Consider the following 17,481-nt stretch of genomic DNA (forward strand, 5'->3'; position numbering starts at 1 on the left):
ATCGATCCTGTCAAATACTAGTATTTCAAGCTTTAGACTAATTCACTCGTTAAACAAATAAGCAACCCAAATGTGATAATGCTAAAGAAAGGATCAATTATTTCGATGATTTATTTAAATAACAAATGGAAAAGTAATATTTTTTTTTATTCTTCTTGTTCTCGAAATTAACCGAATCGAAACATTTTCTACATGTTATTGCCTATCCCTCACGCATATATAATTTTATTGATAGTTTTTGTACTGCATTTTAACGCACATTTATTCTTTACCACCAATATTTATGCTATATTCTATTTTTCTGACAATACTTTTCTACAGACATTTTTTTTTAAATAAAAAACAGAAGAAATGGTACCAGAAAATAACTTGATAACATCTATTGTACTCAGCTTTATAAGTAAACTGTTTAAATTAATTGAAAAAAAAAATTATTAAAATCGAACACTGAAATCTTATCAATTGAACTAACCAAAGGCCAAGTTAACATACTTTTTTTCAAATTTAAACTTAATGTACTTAATTTTTCATTGAATTCAATATAATATGATGATTAATTAATTTATTTATTGAGCTAATTGAATCAGAATTTGTACTTAAATTCTATTTTCTCTTTCACTTTCCACACCAATACACACACACACACACACACACACACGCTGAGCTACAATCAATCAATCAACCAATTAGTTAAAGCAAACGACCAAAACGCATTTTGTTTGTGGATATTTACAGTTCGTAAATAGCAAGCATGTGAATTATAATAATGATACAAGGACACATTTAGAATCATTTTTTTTTTCTTTCAAAATTAAGATTATTCATACATTCTGATACGATTGCATTGACACACAAACATACACCCAGTCAAGCTCCCAATTCTGTTCTGAAATAAGAATGATTTCTCTTTTTCTCTATCTTTTTTTCTCTCTCACTTGGCCAATTGAGACGGGTTTTTAATTTAATTTGATTTTTCATTGGGGAATGAAAATGCAAAATCGATCAAGCCCATTTATTCTCCTGGTAACAACTCTTAATTTGATCGCATTCTAGCACTGTTCCCACACACACATATATCTCTATATATATATTGAATCAGAATGTGACTATTCAATACCTCGCATCAATGTTTACTATATGCTGAGCAAATGACAATTAGATCTGATTAGGGATTGCCTCGTTTATATGAATTAATCAATAACGTGCGAAAAAATAGAGCTTTTCATTCGATTTCGAACCAAAAAAAAAAAATTACGAACCCAAATTTTTTTTTTTATCGAATTTGGCGCTGTTATCAAATCAAATCGTCATACTTAAGCTATGTCGTCGCTAGAATAATTTACTTTGTTGTATTTTGTGAATGTGAACAATTAATCATATTTTATTATTACCTTTTTTTCAATCACTGCTTTGAGTTGTACATTTTTTTTTAGCGATATACACATATGTACATATTTATATCTCTTCCGGTCTGTCTATCTATCGTAAATAAAATGGGATCTATTTAAAATGTTCATGTGCACTCTTTGAAAGCCAAAACAAGAAACCCGATTGAATAAAATCTATTTTACAGCGAACTATCGCTCAACTCTTCTTCGACTCGCAGAAGCTCTATTCATTTTGCAATTTTATTTTTTTTCTGTATTTATTTTTTTTAATTCAATTTTTTTTTTTTATTGAATGTTAGCATAAGTCAACAGAAAAAAATTTAAATTTATTAATAATTTATACAAATCAAATTACTAACCAATCGTATCTTTTTCTCTTTTTTTATTTATTGCTAACAACGTGGTGCCATTGGTAGAACAATGCTATGTGACGTGCTAACCCCTCAACAAAAACAAATAAAACATATGAAATTATCACCATCTTCACCTGTGCAACTATTACTACTACTATTTTTTTTTATTATGATTATGATTATTATAGGATTATTATATGATTACTATTAATCTAGCTGCTATTTTCCGGTATACTTGTGCGTGTATCTTTGCATAAAAGAGTTCAATTTGCTGAACAACATAAACATGGGCAGTATTAAGTGTTCTTTTGGCAATGATATCTGCATGACCAGCCCCGAAAATAGTTGACTTATTATATACATATTTACATATACATATATTAATTATTTTTTTTTAACAACTACTACTTCTCTATCGAAATAATAGATTTAAAAAAAAAAACATTGATGTGAATTCAATTAAATATGAAAAATGTTTAATATGTCAAACGGATGCATATGAAGAAGATACAAGCCAAGAAAAAGAGAAATAGCAAAAAACAAAATCGAAAAAGTTTAAAAAAAAAAATTAATTAATAACGAACGTCATTGTAATATTCGGTGAGTGCCACTAAAAAAATATCCACACTCATCTAGTGCGTGAGACGCATGCGGATGGGATGAAGCAAAGCGAAAGGGAAGCGCGCAACTAGAACATAGAGTCAATACATAGGGTACTACGTGTTTGTGTTTGTGTCCGTATTCTAACGACGGAGTGACGAAATGTATACGCGCTATATCGTTCGTTCGTATGGAGTTGCCTGCTTCTTTCGCTTTGCTTCATCTCATCCGCGTACGTCTCACGCACTAGATGAGTGTGGATATTTTTTTAGTGGCACTCACCGAATATTACAATGTATGATTAATAATGATTTACATGAAAAATGTCATTTCACAGAAGTAAGAACGTTTCATATCAATCCTTTTTATGCTCGAAATAATCAGATCAATTTTTTTTAATTTTCAAATTTTATGCACAACTTATATTGTTAAACAAAGAGATAAAAGCAAACAAAAATCATTAGAAGTGAGATTGCATGTGTCATTTGCCATGCGGGATGATGATTAAGATCATTGTTTTAATTAGTTTAATTTTACACAAATTCGTGGGCCAATTTAGTTTATTGGGACAAGTGCAAATTCATCTGTATTTCTTTTTCTCTCCCTCGAATGTTTGAATTATTTGAACGTTGGCAAATTCATTCATATATATTACTATGTATAAGGGCCAAACGAAGAAACATATCATATTGGGTTAACAATTGATTAATGCGAAAATGAAGGTCCAAAATGTATTTTAGCGTGAATATTTAGAGAGTTTTACCAAGGAATCTCGATTGTAGTCTCTTTTATTTAACGATATAAAAAAAAAAACGAAAATATACGCACAAAACGAAAGTAACGATTCAAAAGATCTTGTCCGAGAGTTTCTTCGAATTTTCTCGCTAAACATGTGTACTTGGGCCATATCATCATAGACACCACACATAGCTTACGTATCACATTTATGGACTGCATTAGCGTACGGTATTCACATACATCAGCAGCATCAGCGACAGTAAAAACAATTATCACTCATTAAACGCTCACTTACAACATTCACTAAGCAAATTTATCCCGAATATTGTCAATACCATTTACGATAAATTGAATTTCCCTTTGTTTACATTGGATGCACAACATCTTGAGCAATCGCTCAACAATGCAAAAGGAAATTAAATTGACTTGGCACTAAAATAAAACAAAAAATTCGAATAATTCTGCCAAATGATTAATTATTGTTACTCAAAAATCAAACGCCCAATCGGAAATGTTAGTGAAGTAAAATTAGTTTTATTGCCTTCTTCACATTTATTCGTAGTTGTATTCATTCGCTTTTGAGATTTATCTCTGTTGGAATGTTCGATCAATTGTGACAATAATCACAAGTAAAACAAACGATATATTTTACACAGGTACCATTTGCCATTTCACAAGTGGATTATTACGTCCAAACAAAAAACCGAGAGAAACATACATTTTACCCAATATACGATTTCAGTTTTATTTTGGTTGACAAAATGGCAATAAAATGCTCCAAGTGCATAACACAGAGTTAAATGTTGAACAGTTGAGTTCAATCGAGCAATATTAAAGCAACACTAGGATCTAGGAAAATTCGTTTATAACCATTTATAGAAAATTGACCTTGCGAAAAAAAAATCGAATATATTGTATACAAATGAGAAAAAAAAAATCAAATTTTATTTACCTAATTTAGAATGAATTGACAATATTTTCTTCACAAATCAAAACTATATTAGCGCTAGTTCCCACTTCCTAATTGTTTATTTTTCAAAGAATTTATTTTTTATCAAATTATAACTATATCATTATTGTACACTAGAGTGTTTCATAACGTGAAAAAGAGAAATGGCAAATTTTAAATTAAGGAGGAAAAAATTCCGTATCAATTAGCGGTGTTCATACAACATAACGAATGATATTCACACTTCGCGAAGCAAAAAGAACTGTCGTAAAATCGATTGTTGAATGCCAATAGTTATGCAGTGATATGAATGCATAAATGAATACTTACAATGAAAAATCACTCCAATGTACTCTACCTATATCTATATAGACTATAGAATATAGATAACCATCGATATCTAGTATCGATGATGCCTGGGAGACTAAGACCTCAACTAACTGCAAATAACATACTGTTGGATAATTTTTTTGAAAAATAAAACATAAATTGTGGCTCTATTGATATTGATGATTGTTGAAGTTGACTGGAAACCAAGGAGTTGTTACACGAGTGATGGCATCATGCAGCTGATGTCCAAAGAATTCGCGATGTCCAGCAAAGAGAAAAAACACACACACACACATACACATTACTATTGCTTCAGTTTTAATTCAATGAATAGCATACCTCTGTACAAGATCAATTTTGCAGCCGAAGTGTCACGTTGCCAAACAGTACTGGAGATTCGTCAACAGGGTCTTTGGGCACAAATTCATCTGTGTAATCGATGGATACCTCCGCCGTGATTGATAACGCCTCTGCGCTTTTCAACATTGTCATCCATACCGTTTGTAGCGTATTGTTGCCAGGTTTTACGGTAGCAAATCATCTTAGACACAAAACCACGGGATTGATTTGGATTTTGCCCAGCTGGTCGCATTTCTCTTCGATCCAATCATAACTTCCCATTGCTCTTTGCCACCACAATTTTCTCTGGTAGCTTCATTCCATCAGTCCAATCATCTTGATCGGTCATACACCATTCACACACCTTGACACGATCGTTCAACGTACTCAATGGAAACGGTGTGAATCGAATCTAGCACACAATCTTGATGATCTGGCTTCGTTCACAAATCGTATTGCATTGCTTTCCATTTTCTTGGAACTCTTCACCAATTTCCGCGCCGCTCGGAATCTTAATCGATGAATTTGCAGCTGATTGGGCAGCTCCAATGTTAATGATGCATCGTTTGCGATTTGTCGATTGAGCAACAACAAAAACATTTAATTTTTTCCAAAGAAACAAAAATTCAATTGCAAATTCCTACCACCGACCGATTGGACTCGATGTAATGATCGAAACTTAAACGTGTGTACTTTTCAGTTGTGTACACTGCAATAATTGCTTCCTTTTAGTGATGGCATTCGATCATATCCCGTTCGGTCATTCCATCGCTCTGCCCTATCCCTACGCATTCCTTCTTTGGTCCCATAATGATACTTAGAAGTAGTAAAATGTTTATTTATACAGTTCGTTCGGCACAGAGTAGTTGGAATTGTTGTCATTTCAAACGTTTGAATTTTACAGATGCTGAGTAGCGTTCCGAAAACATCTATTCAAATTAGACAGTCTTTTTTGTTTCGGGAAGTGTGAATATCGATTGCTCCGTTGTATGAACACAATTGATGCAGAATTCTTTTCTCTTTAATTTAAAATCTACCATTTCTCTTGTCCAGGTGATGAAAAATATCATTATTGTACACACACACACATCATATATGCAGTGCCTTCGGAAAAGATGAATAACAATTGAGAACAGAAAATCAAATAGCGAAAATATTTATTTTCATCTTCCGTTCATTTTTTATACACATAAGAAATGTATTAATTTTAAATAGATATTCCTTTTTTTTGTTTTATCTGTGCATTTTGTTTTCGTGTGTAAGCGTATGCGTGTGCTAAATTATCAACTAGATTTTTTTTTAGAAAATTAGTTATCAACAATTAGTTATTAGGTTTTAAAGTTATATATATATATGTTCACTCAAAGCAGAATCGTTTGGAGAGCAAACTTATTTTGCCACTTAAATTATACTCGATTTTTTTTCTCCATTTTGCAAACAGAATAGAAATTATCAGCTTTTGTTCGCTTGTCAAATGATGATGATGATCTTATACTTATCATGATAGTAAAATGATGCATTAAAATTAATTTGAAAATGTCCAGTTTTGCTTAACGTTTCAATACATCTACGATCATTATTGGATTACATTACAGAATTCATATTAAGTGAATTGAGGATTTTATGTGGAGGATAATTTGTGCACAGTGCACACACACACAAAAATGGCGAATGATTTAAAATTTTGTTGACATACGTTTGTATATGCAGTAAAATTCAAAGTCACTTTCTATTGGAGCGCGCCCGCAAATCAGTCTTTTCATCAACTCCTCAATTGTTGCGTTATTCGTTGAACATTGCTTAAATTGAATGAAAACGACTATTACCACGTTTTCATTTCGTTTTTTGCAAGTGTGTATCCGATATTTTGGCATAAAATACTTGAACTCTTAAGATTTTTTTAAACTTAAGATTTCTTGGTCTGCAAGTGCAATCAATAAGCATGAAATGGACAAAAAAAAGGTCATTCAATTCGAATGTCAACTAAACGCCGCCGCAGTAAATATGGATGTAATTGATTTTTTATACGCACAGAATTAACCACCACCAGATAGAATTAGGGGTGGGAAGAAGAGAACAAAAATTATAGAAAAATTGAAAAAAAAAAGTTTATGTTATTTAATTTTAAATATGAATAAAATTAATAGAACTGCCATCTGAACAAATGTTTCGTATTGGCACCGAGAGCAAATTGATTTTAATGGAATACGTAATACGGCACCAACATAATAACCACTCAAGAGAATCACCGTGCCAAAAACCATTCACGAAACACCCAGTTCAAATTGTATACGCCCAAATCAATCACCTAGTGAACCAATCTCGAAATGAATCGATGAATTTAGGCATTAGAAACAATGTTTACCTTCTTCGTTAGTACTTAAACGTACTCATTGAAATCCATTAATTTCATGACCAAATTCAAAATGGATTGATTCATTAAATATTCACTACACTTGCATCTGCAATAGCGCGAAAAACGGTTTTAAGTATTTTCACATCACCCCATCATCCGTATATATTCATATATATATATATATATATATATACACTAGTAATTCAATGGAATCGTTCACAAACAAATAAATATTTTTAATATTGTGCCATCGATGAGAATTTCTTTTCAATACGCATGAAATTGGTCGAAGCCAACAATACAATGCTTCTGCCACATTATGAACTTGAAGTGATAGAACCAAATTTAAAGGACTGACAACAAATGATGATTAAATATTTTGTTTGCAATGTTTCCATTCAATTTCGGCGTGTGGCTTTTGTTAGTTTTTTTTTTTTCTTGTTTGCCCAATAGCACATTCAATGTGCCCCACCATCTCTTGGTAGGTGATTTTGGTACGTACCGACACACCGAAATGATGCACAACAATTGACAATATTTTCAAAAGAACGCCACAAAAACAACAAATAAAATCCAATTTATTTTTTAAATAATTAAAACAAAAACAAAATTAATTGCATTAATACATCCATAGTTACTGTCCATCCATTTAATTCAAGATCTTATACCTTTAAAATCTATTTATCTCAATTAAATTGTAACAAATAATCATAGGATTAAAAAGCGATTGAAAAGCAATGCACAAATTTAACACACACATATACTTTACAACAACTAAGAAATCGAAATTTATTTTAAAACAAATTATTTTCCGGCAAAAAATCAAATTATTTTAGCGAATGTACTATATACAAAAATGATTGACCGTTTATTCAAATATTTCAATGGCAATAGATGTGTAATATTCGATATATCTGCACAGCGCAAACAAATCATTATTATAATACTTTGTATACAAAGAGAGTATATTGTTTTTCAATAGCGTGTACTTATTAAAAATTATTGAAATAAGCAATACACTGCGACGTATATGACCAATACACTAATCCATTGACAATTTGTGACCCACCCAACCAGTCGAAACCACATACATCAGTTCGGCGATTCGTTAGACTACAATGAAGCTTATAATTTAACTTGTTTAAATACTATGAGAAATTTGTGTATTATGACACGAATTGATGTACCATTTTATCTAAATCATTCAAAGGCCAACATTAAATTCCTATATCTCATTGTGGCGAACTGAAAAATCGCTTTGCCCCAAAAATAAGTAAAATCAGTAAACAACACAAAATCTCAAATAGTTCCATAACTAGAACACGATTTGTCCATGGATTATTCGTTTTATTTGTTCGTTTGTTTGCAAGAGAAAAAAAATGAAACAAAAACTGAAAGAGAAGATTAAAACCTTTTTAATTGTGTGCCTTATTAACAGATTCTAAAACGACAACTAATTTAAATATTAATGTTTTTATGTGTGAATTTTTACATTGAAAATAAATTTTTAATAAAAAAAAAAACATATATATACTTTGCGTTTACTATCGACTTCTCTTGTAAAAGTCTTCCATCGTTTTAAAACGGATTCGGGCAGTAAAATTGGGCAATGAATAATTTTGTTCGTTTTTATCGTTTGATCGTTGGATTTTTTTCATTCCTTTAGACATTAAATATCATACTTCGTGATGACCTCGAAGGATTTGTAGCTTTGGTGCCTTTACTTCGTGATGGTTTACCTCGTTGATTTTTGTTTCGGTTCAGTTGTTGCAGCACTTTATTGGTATCTCTAGGTGATTCATATGTGATGAGGGGAGTGTATTTATCAAGTATGCTTTTCTCGGTGCAAACGCTCCGTATGCAAGGCGCAATTTCGATCATTTTACCCTTATATCTATACTTTTGTCCTTCTCCACAAGTTCGAGAACACTCAGACCATTTTGACCATTTGCATGGTTCACGGATGCATTGTGCCATTTCCTTGTCGTCGCCAACGCAACTGATTTCGTTCCGATGCGATGGCATTTGATGACAAATTCGATGACGTTCTGTTAATCCTTTGCCACATATTTCAGAGCATGCACCCCATTTCGACCATTCGCCCCAGTATGGACGAAATATTACATCAAACGATTGTTTAATTTTACCCAAATAATTTTCAGCCACACATACGTATTCTCCAAAGTCATCAGCTGTAGTATTTAATATCTGTAGATATTTTCGGTCGGCTGATAAAAATGCATGACTGGCACTTCTGTGAAAAGCTTGTCCGTCCGTTGTGACATGATCTCCATTTTTATACCAGCTGATACTTGGTTCTGGTAGCGCGCTAATGTCACATTTTAGAGTGAAACTGTCGCCAACATTGAAATTCTGTTCATTTGATACAGGTGACAGAATTTCGGGAGCTTTCTCAACCAATACTTTGAAGGTATAATTAAAGTTTCCCATTGAATTGTTTGCGTAACAAATGAATACTGTATTCTCATGCAAATTATCCACTTTCTGTGTAATGAAAAAAGACCTATGTTAAGTTCAAAATCATTTCTAACAGTTAAAATGAAAGTTGAGCCCTTTACCAGTGTCGAAATTTCGCTCGATTTTACTAGTTTTTCTGTGTCGTCTTTTTTTTCGGTCCAGACTATTTTTGGTTTTGGATTCGCATTGACCGGACATTCAAATACTGCTGCTCCCTTTCGAGTGACCAACGTTGTTTCGAATTTATTGGTGCTGTCATTGGATTTGGACAACCTGGGCGGCGTCAATACGTTGAGTTTAAAAACGTATTTACCAGTACCGATCGAGTTTGTAGCAACACAGGAATAATAAGATTCGCCATCATCATCGGGTGTTATAGATGATATGTGTAAAGTTTTATTGTCATTTTCTAGGTGGTATTTTTGCGCTTGTTGTACAGCAAAATCGATGCCAATGTCATTCTTTTTGATGAGAATAAAATGTTGACCATTATGTATATAAAGTTATTTTTAGTTAAATTTTCAGACTTACATACTTTTTGCCAAGTGATTTCTGGTACTGGATAACCGTTTACGTCACAATCCAAGGCGACTGGAACATCATCTGAAACATCAATCAATGTGTCGTTTTTAAGTGGAAATGTTGGTTTCAATACATGTTCCATAAAAGTGCTGCGGTCATCTCTGCCATATGCATTGAAAGCAGAACAATCGAAACGATGTACGCCAGTTGGCCATAGATTTAGATGCAATTCGATTTCAATGCTATACGGATGTTTGTAACGAATCACTCCGTTGATATTGTCTTGGTCGCCATCGAATCGTTCTTCAATCAAATCTGTGTTATTATCTAATCTGAATGTTTTGGATGGCAGAGACTTGTCCGACGAATTCGATTTGGATGACGATATCAAAACTCGATTGTCATACGACCATTTTAAAACCGGAAGCGGATTGCCAATTGCATCACATGATAAAACAACTTCATCTTTTTCATCAAATGTTGAATTTTCCGACACAGATTGTATCGATGCTGAGGCTGAATAGATAGAAATGATTCGAGTTGAAAACAATAAGGTATGTGTAAAAATTGGCTGGTTATCGCTCACCAAATACATTAAGTGTAAACGGAATTACACTGCTTGATACAGCATTCGTTACCACACATTCAAATATTCCATTATCAATCAGACTAACGTCATGAACTTCGATATAACTCTCATTAGCTCCGGTTATTTTGGCTCTGCAATGAAATCCTAAAATAGTGAACGAAAGAATTGGAGTTGACCGTATTCCGTACTCACTTATTTTTATACCATTCATAGGTCGGCTTGGGATTTGCATCCACTAAACAATTCAGAACAACTGAATGATTTTGTACAACTTCAATTATTCGATCAGCGTCCGTCTCTGGTGTTGGTGCGTCTATAGGCAAGAATTCTTTGAATGAACACGATTGTAACATTCAATCAACGCGAATTATACTCACACAAAACGTTCAAACGGAATGCAACTTTGGATGCGCCATTTTCATTTGTAGCCGTGCACACATAATCCCCTTGATTGGATGTATCCAATTTATCAATGAATAAACTTGCATTCGATGAAATAACATCGCCATTGTGTGTCCATTCAAACTAGCAATGCGTGGAAAATATGACAAATTCGATGTATGTATGAAATGAATTTTAAGTCGTTAAGTTGCTTACTTTCGGAAGTGGAAATCCCGAAGCCTGACAATCGATTGAAAAGTTTGTGGCCAACGTGACATCGATAATGGTATCATTTATACTTGAGTTTTGAATGACTGGTGAGTAATGGACCGATATCTGGTAGGTGTACTCATTTTGCCCTGCCTCATTGCTCACACGGCAAGTGTAATTGCCTGACAATCACAAGAAGTAGACGAAAAGGTAATGTGCTTCACAAGAAGAAAACGAGCTAGAATCTGTTAAAATACCTGCATCAGAGATGGAAACATGTTGAAAATCAATAATTCTCGTTTTATTATTGAACGGTTCTCCATTTTTCAACCAATCAAAGCGGTTGAAATGGTCAAAGGGACACGTCAAATTAAATCCTTCTCCCAGCTTGATGTGTTCCACTTGGGCTAACCCAATAGCATCGTTTGAAAGCTCCGGTCTATCTAATAATGAACGAAAATATTAACAAGAGTTCACCATCAAAATGTTTCTGTGTCACAATCTCACCGATAATTTGAACAACAACCATCGAGTCATCTTTGCCGAATGAATTTTTGCTCACACAAGTGAAATTCTTTTCGTTGAATTGTGCATTTCCAGTGTCGAGATTTAATACACTATCATTCGAAACAATCGATTGATCGTCCATCCAATAAACCTGTAACCCATCGGGGCTTCCGGCGGCAGTGCATGCGATTGAACTACGTTCTCCTCTTATCACACGTATACTTTCGTCAAAAATGGATAGAATTTTTGGTGGATCTAAGAATGCAAATTGTAAGTATTTTGAACTAAAAGGAAATAGATATTTGTAAAACCTTGGACTAGAAAGTAAAACGGATTACTGGTGGCGGCAATGTTGTTAAAACTCTCGCATGTATACGGTTGCTTAGACCACTTGGACGGTGTGACGGCAGTCGAACACTTGAAAACCGTTGTTTTGTTATGTTTTGATTTTACTTGAATAATTTTCGAATCATTTTCTGGGATTGATTTCGGTGTCACTGTTACAAAAATGAACCGCGTCAATAGAATAATTTAAAGCTGATTCATTAGATATTTTGTTCATACCGAAAAGTAGAAGTAAAGGCTTTGCGTCAAAAGGTGAACTTCCATTGAAAATGCATTCGAATACGTCACTGTTTAACAAGTTTGATTGTAAATCAACTACTGTAGGTCCTTTACGGCTTATAATTTGCGTCAAGTCTGGTGTTTGAAGTGCATTTAACGAGCACTTCGATATTGCATTCGGTTTGTTTGAATTAATCGTAATCGCACGGAGTTTTTGGAGATGTGCCTCCAAAAGGTAATCGATTTCTAATTTAATGGTTTTAATATTACAAATTATCAGCAATATGAAGCAATTAACATTATGAAGTAGTCAATAGATAGATTATACATATACAACAGTGATACAAATGCGTGACTGACTAATTATCAAATGCTATTATCAAACGAGCTGATTCAAGTTGCCGGTGAAAAAAAAGGAAACATTATTTCAAATCAAAGGAATATTGCAACTGGACAGTAATACTGATAATTTTCATAATATTTCTTTTCTACTCTTTACTTTATTTGAATGAAATGAACTTACCCAAAAGCATCACACTAATATCTGCACGGTGGGCATCAGATGCGTTACAATCATAAACATTGGATGGAAACGTAACATTAGAGCTTTTTGACTCCAATTCAACGGAATTCACATATGGATTGGAAACGCATTTATGATATGAGCTCTTCTCATACAATGTCTTAACGTTTGGGGATTGTTTCACATTAACTTCAATCGAAAATGAATCGGAACCGTGACTATTTTCTATAAAGCAAGTATGTTTACCGCTGTTTTCCAGCGAAATATTTTTAATGGTCCGTGAAAAATCGATAATATTTGCCAATTCATTTTCTTCACCGATATCATCGTTAATATTTGTTTCATCCTCATTAGTTTCGGGAGTCCAGAAGATCGTATTCAACGGATCGCACATTTCGCAATGACAATTCAGAACAATATCGTCCCCTTCGGATACATTCAATTGTTTTATGCTCGGTTTCAAAATATTCGGTGGACCGTTTGCTTCACCTCGAACCTTAACCGTACGCGTCGCGACTGGCTCAACACCATTGTCAAGCAAACATTCATATTGACCTGTGAAAAATATTGAAAATAAAATATTGGACCAGAAATTTGAAGAGTTGCCTTGACTTTGTGGTCATTTCACCCACCCTCGTCTGAAAATGATAATGCTTCAATATGCAAAGGCCCTTCCAATATTTTGAACTCTGTAGCAGATGGTAGTTTCCATTTCGTTTGTGCTGGTGGCAACGCATTTGCTGAACAGCCTATAGTCAGCGGTTGTCCATAAGGGACTTTGTTAATGACTGTGAAAAATATTGAAGATGAAATATTAGACCAGAAAATTAGAAGATCTGAATTGACTTTGTGGCAGGAGGCTGCAACATTGACTTCTTTCCATACTAATTTGACGTTTATCACTGGTGAACGATTTTGTAGCGCCATCTGTACATATTTGACTATTCAAAGTGAACTAGCTGTCATCAGTATCGATAAGTCATCAATGTTCAATTTTAGGTCATAAACGACACATTTATAATTTGCAATGTACCGTTTATGACCCAAAATTGAACATCGATGACTCATCGATACTGATGACAGCTAGTTTCTTTTTGAATAGTCGTATATGTGCAGATGGCGCTTTTTGTGTGTGAGGCGATATGTTGCAGCTGTCTGCTTTGTGGTCATTTCACCCACCCTCCTCTTTCAATTCTTGTAATAACGGTGCGTATTGAACAATTAACTGCGTAGACGCTGAATTTGTTTCACTGGCCGCAGTCACGATACATGTGTATTTGCCAGATGATTCTTTCCGCAAATTAAGAATGATTAAATTGTTCCCTGAAACCTAATTTGCAATTCAAATTGATTCAAGATTCGCATTCGATTATGACGCCAAACAACGCGTTACCTTGTAATCCTTGCCATCGTTCCCAATTTGAATTTCATATTCATTGAATTTCCACTTTGTGTATATTGAAGATTTTGACTCCGGTGAAATGGTACATGGAATTTGGATTTCCGCTTGATATTCGGTTCCAATATATTCAGCCTTGGGTATGCGAACATCTAATGGGGCACTTTTGATTTCTATTTCAATAATTTGGATTGAAGTACCATACATATTCGTAGCACCACATGTGTATTTTCCATTATCTTCTAAGGCCGCTGATTTAATTTCATATGACACATTGTCCGTCGTTAGACTGCATTGAAATATTCACTCAGTGATTAAAAAAATATATCGATATTAGTAGCAACATTTACTTTGACTGCAACTCTCTCAACTGTTTTTGTTCATGTTGCATCCAGATTGTGGACGGAACCAATGTATGAGCCGTACACTCTAGAAGCAAAGATTCACCTTCGTTTATAGTCACATTTGTTGCATTTAGAAAAATTTCAGGCGGAAGCCCATCCATTACTTGTAGACTAGTGGATATTATTCGTCTTATCAGATTTCCCTTTTCGCTATAGCCATTCACCTAAAATGTATGCGATAATTGTTGTAATCAATAGAAATGAAAATTTTCTTGAAATTTTCCCACCAAAATCTTAAATGGGAAATCATTAGGTGGATCGAACGCCTCTGTTGTTTCATAAAAATAGTTTGTTGTATTTGTAGTTTGTAGTCTTTCACTTAATTGCAACACAATCGGTTTGGAATTTTCTGCATTTTCACCTTGTGGTTGAAAGTGTACTTCGATCAAATTGACTTTCTCGGATGATACAATCGATAAAATGTTCGGCATTCCTAAGCGCGAATATTACGTTAAAATAGCAAAAAAAAAAAAATATATATATATATATAACAACTGATCCATTCTTTGTTTATGAAATAACCTTACCATTCAGAGGCGTGTACGATGCATCTGACAGAGAACTCACCGGTTGTATGGAGAATCCATACGACAGAGATAATGTGCTCTCAGCAGTTATGCGAACTGAATGTGATCCACTCGATACATACTCAATTTCCCATATGCCGGCAGATGGATTGTCAATGGTATGACCAATTGCATTATCCAAAGTTAACGTTTCATTTATGATGTTTGTTTTATTTGAATCGTATATCCAAATCTTTGGCCCCTGGCCAGTAATAATTACGTGAATTTTACTCATCGTTTCATCCACTGTGAAATTCCATCGGTTTGACCCCCCACCGAATTTGTAGCTGGTAGTTATTAATACGTGATGGTCGTTGAGTTTCGTTGAAACATCATTTAAAATTTGTTCGATGTCATTCGATTTGATATGATATATTTGTCCGTTGCTAATCTGTGTTAGTCGTTCGTATACTCTATAATTTTCATTTTCTTTGTTGTCACAGTAACCAGTTAGTAGTAATGATATCTAAAATTATGAGAATGGTTATGCACACATACAAAATGCAATGCAAAATAAACCTACCGTGGCCTGTTTTCGTTGTAGAGATTCGACGAGTTGACTTTCGGAAAGGAAATCACTTGCTGATGCATCACTAAATGCGTACACATAAGAGCCTGGGAGTGCATACTTCAGTGATTCAATCAGACCGCTTAGCATGTTTTCGGGGCAATCATCACCACCATAGAGATGTACATTATCCAAAATGTTAAGAAGCTTGTCTCTGTCGTCGGTCACCAGTGATGGCCCCGTTTCTAAAACGAATTTCATCCATGCAACAATTGAACAACGTTAAACAAATACTCTTTTCTCAATCTAACAAACCTATTGTCCCATTTTCTTCATGAAAGGGTACAAAGATGTAGTTATAAATTGGATTATTGTCAAGGCGGGAAAGTTTGTTGAAAATCTTTTCGGTGCCCTGTCTCAGTTGCTGTAGGTCATCTGACATAGATTCGGTCGCATCAAAAACAAGTGCTAAGCTCCGTTGACATGGACTTGGCGAATTATTCTTCATTGATGTGTCCACCCAATTATTTGCTTTACGCTTCACAAGTGAACGCACTGTATTTTCAATAATTCCATTTTCCAAATAAGCACTTTGATCATCATTGCTTTTGTCCTGCATCAGAATGTTCACATGCAGCTGTTGTGGCAACACATTAGAAACGTCACTATCTACATTTGTCAAAGCATGTGTTGATGATAAAAATAAGCACATAAATATCAATGGACAGCACAACCAAATATTTGGCATTTTAAAATTTTGTAATGAATATTTCGTCAATAAGCACTTTTTTTACAGACGTCAACACGAAACAATGATTTTATTTGGACTGATTTCAATATTTCCGTATTTTGCATCGAATGTAAAATGACTTATCGCTATTCTACAGAATACGGTTTGGAGGTCAGTGCGCGTTTTAGTTGCGTAAACGTTGATTTCTGTTGAAATGTACCGCAAAACACTGTTTCATACATATTTTTAGGAATGTGCGCTTCATTTCTGATCTAGTTTTGAGCTGCTGCAATTGAAAATGATACACATTTTTTCGTTGTTAGCACAGCAAGTGGACGAGAAAAAAAATCCTATTCTCATCATGCAATGGAGAAAAATACAAAAGAGAAAATGATAAGATTTCAAGAACATGACTGAGTAATCTATTTTATTTATTTGGTACAGTCGCATCGAGTGAACCAGCGACATCTTATCTGAACTTCCTGAAAATTTCTTATTGACAACCGATGGTTGTAATCTGGTATATATTGACATGACGTTGAATTTTGAAATTCATAATGAACAAACCAACATCTCTACATAATTGACACATTTCAAATTAAAATGCATCAATCGCTCCTACTACTTCCAACCGTGAAAAAAATGACACATTTTAGATCTCAGCCACTCAAATACGTAACATTCTAATTTGTTTTATTTTCAACTTGATAGAAACTTTTCTAGCAGCCGTACATTTAGTTGTATTCAATCGGGCAATGCAGTGAGATGTATTTCGGGCAATTCATTGCATGAGCGGCTATTCAACTCAGTTTATCATTTATTTGCATGTAGTTGCGTTTGAAAAATTCTCATTACGGTACTTGTAATTGTGTATTGTCGAAAGACTGATTGTCAAAAAGGAGGTTGACGACATTGTATTTTGGGAGCCGAATCAATGGAGTTGTCATATAAAACATACGTAAACATTTTATTGAAAAAAAAAACACAATTGGTATTTTATTTTTGTTTTTATATTAATGTAATTTTCACAAAAAATTGTAGGCACAG

The 17,481-nt window shown here is 33.9% G+C and overlaps 2 protein-coding genes across 7 annotated transcripts in view; one reads left to right on the forward strand and one right to left on the reverse strand.

Annotated features, from left to right (window-relative positions):
• Positions 1–6,732, forward strand: part of LOC129578974 (protein held out wings) — a 34,532-nt gene extending 27,800 nt beyond the window's left edge. For all 6 annotated transcript variants that reach the window (XR_008689177.1, XR_008689174.1, XR_008689176.1 and 3 more), the window contains one exon: positions 1,805–6,732. Coding sequence is in view for 1 of the 6 variants with exons in the window: in XM_055468393.1 (XP_055324368.1) it covers positions 1,805–1,827 (23 nt within the window). In the remaining 5 variants the exon portion in view is untranslated. The remainder of the gene's footprint in view (positions 1–1,804) is intronic.
• A 1,713-nt stretch (positions 6,733–8,445) lies between these two features.
• On the reverse strand, positions 8,446–16,685 carry LOC129578968 (hemicentin-1-like). The gene is made up of 21 exons (XM_055468383.1): positions 16,675–16,685; positions 16,020–16,373; positions 15,720–15,949; positions 15,158–15,662; positions 14,858–15,063; positions 14,577–14,794; positions 14,221–14,515; positions 14,007–14,157; positions 13,460–13,615; positions 12,828–13,382; positions 12,305–12,550; positions 12,052–12,237; positions 11,741–11,995; positions 11,491–11,676; positions 11,240–11,415; positions 11,020–11,167; positions 10,835–10,955; positions 10,640–10,773; positions 10,067–10,569; positions 9,633–9,992; positions 8,446–9,558 (listed from the first exon to the last, which is right to left on the reverse strand). Exons 2-21 carry the CDS (start codon positions 16,321–16,323, stop codon positions 8,716–8,718), a joined length of 5,778 nt encoding a protein of 1,925 aa, XP_055324358.1. The 5' UTR covers positions 16,324–16,373; positions 16,675–16,685; the 3' UTR covers positions 8,446–8,715.
• Positions 16,686–17,481: the final 796 nt, after the last annotated feature.

The sequence above is a fragment of the Sitodiplosis mosellana genome, unplaced genomic scaffold, assembly GCF_009176505.1.
Source record: "Sitodiplosis mosellana isolate CC-2019 unplaced genomic scaffold, AAFC_SMos_1.0 Smas_scaffold_6226, whole genome shotgun sequence".
Classification (NCBI taxonomy): Eukaryota; Metazoa; Arthropoda; class Insecta; order Diptera; family Cecidomyiidae; genus Sitodiplosis; species Sitodiplosis mosellana.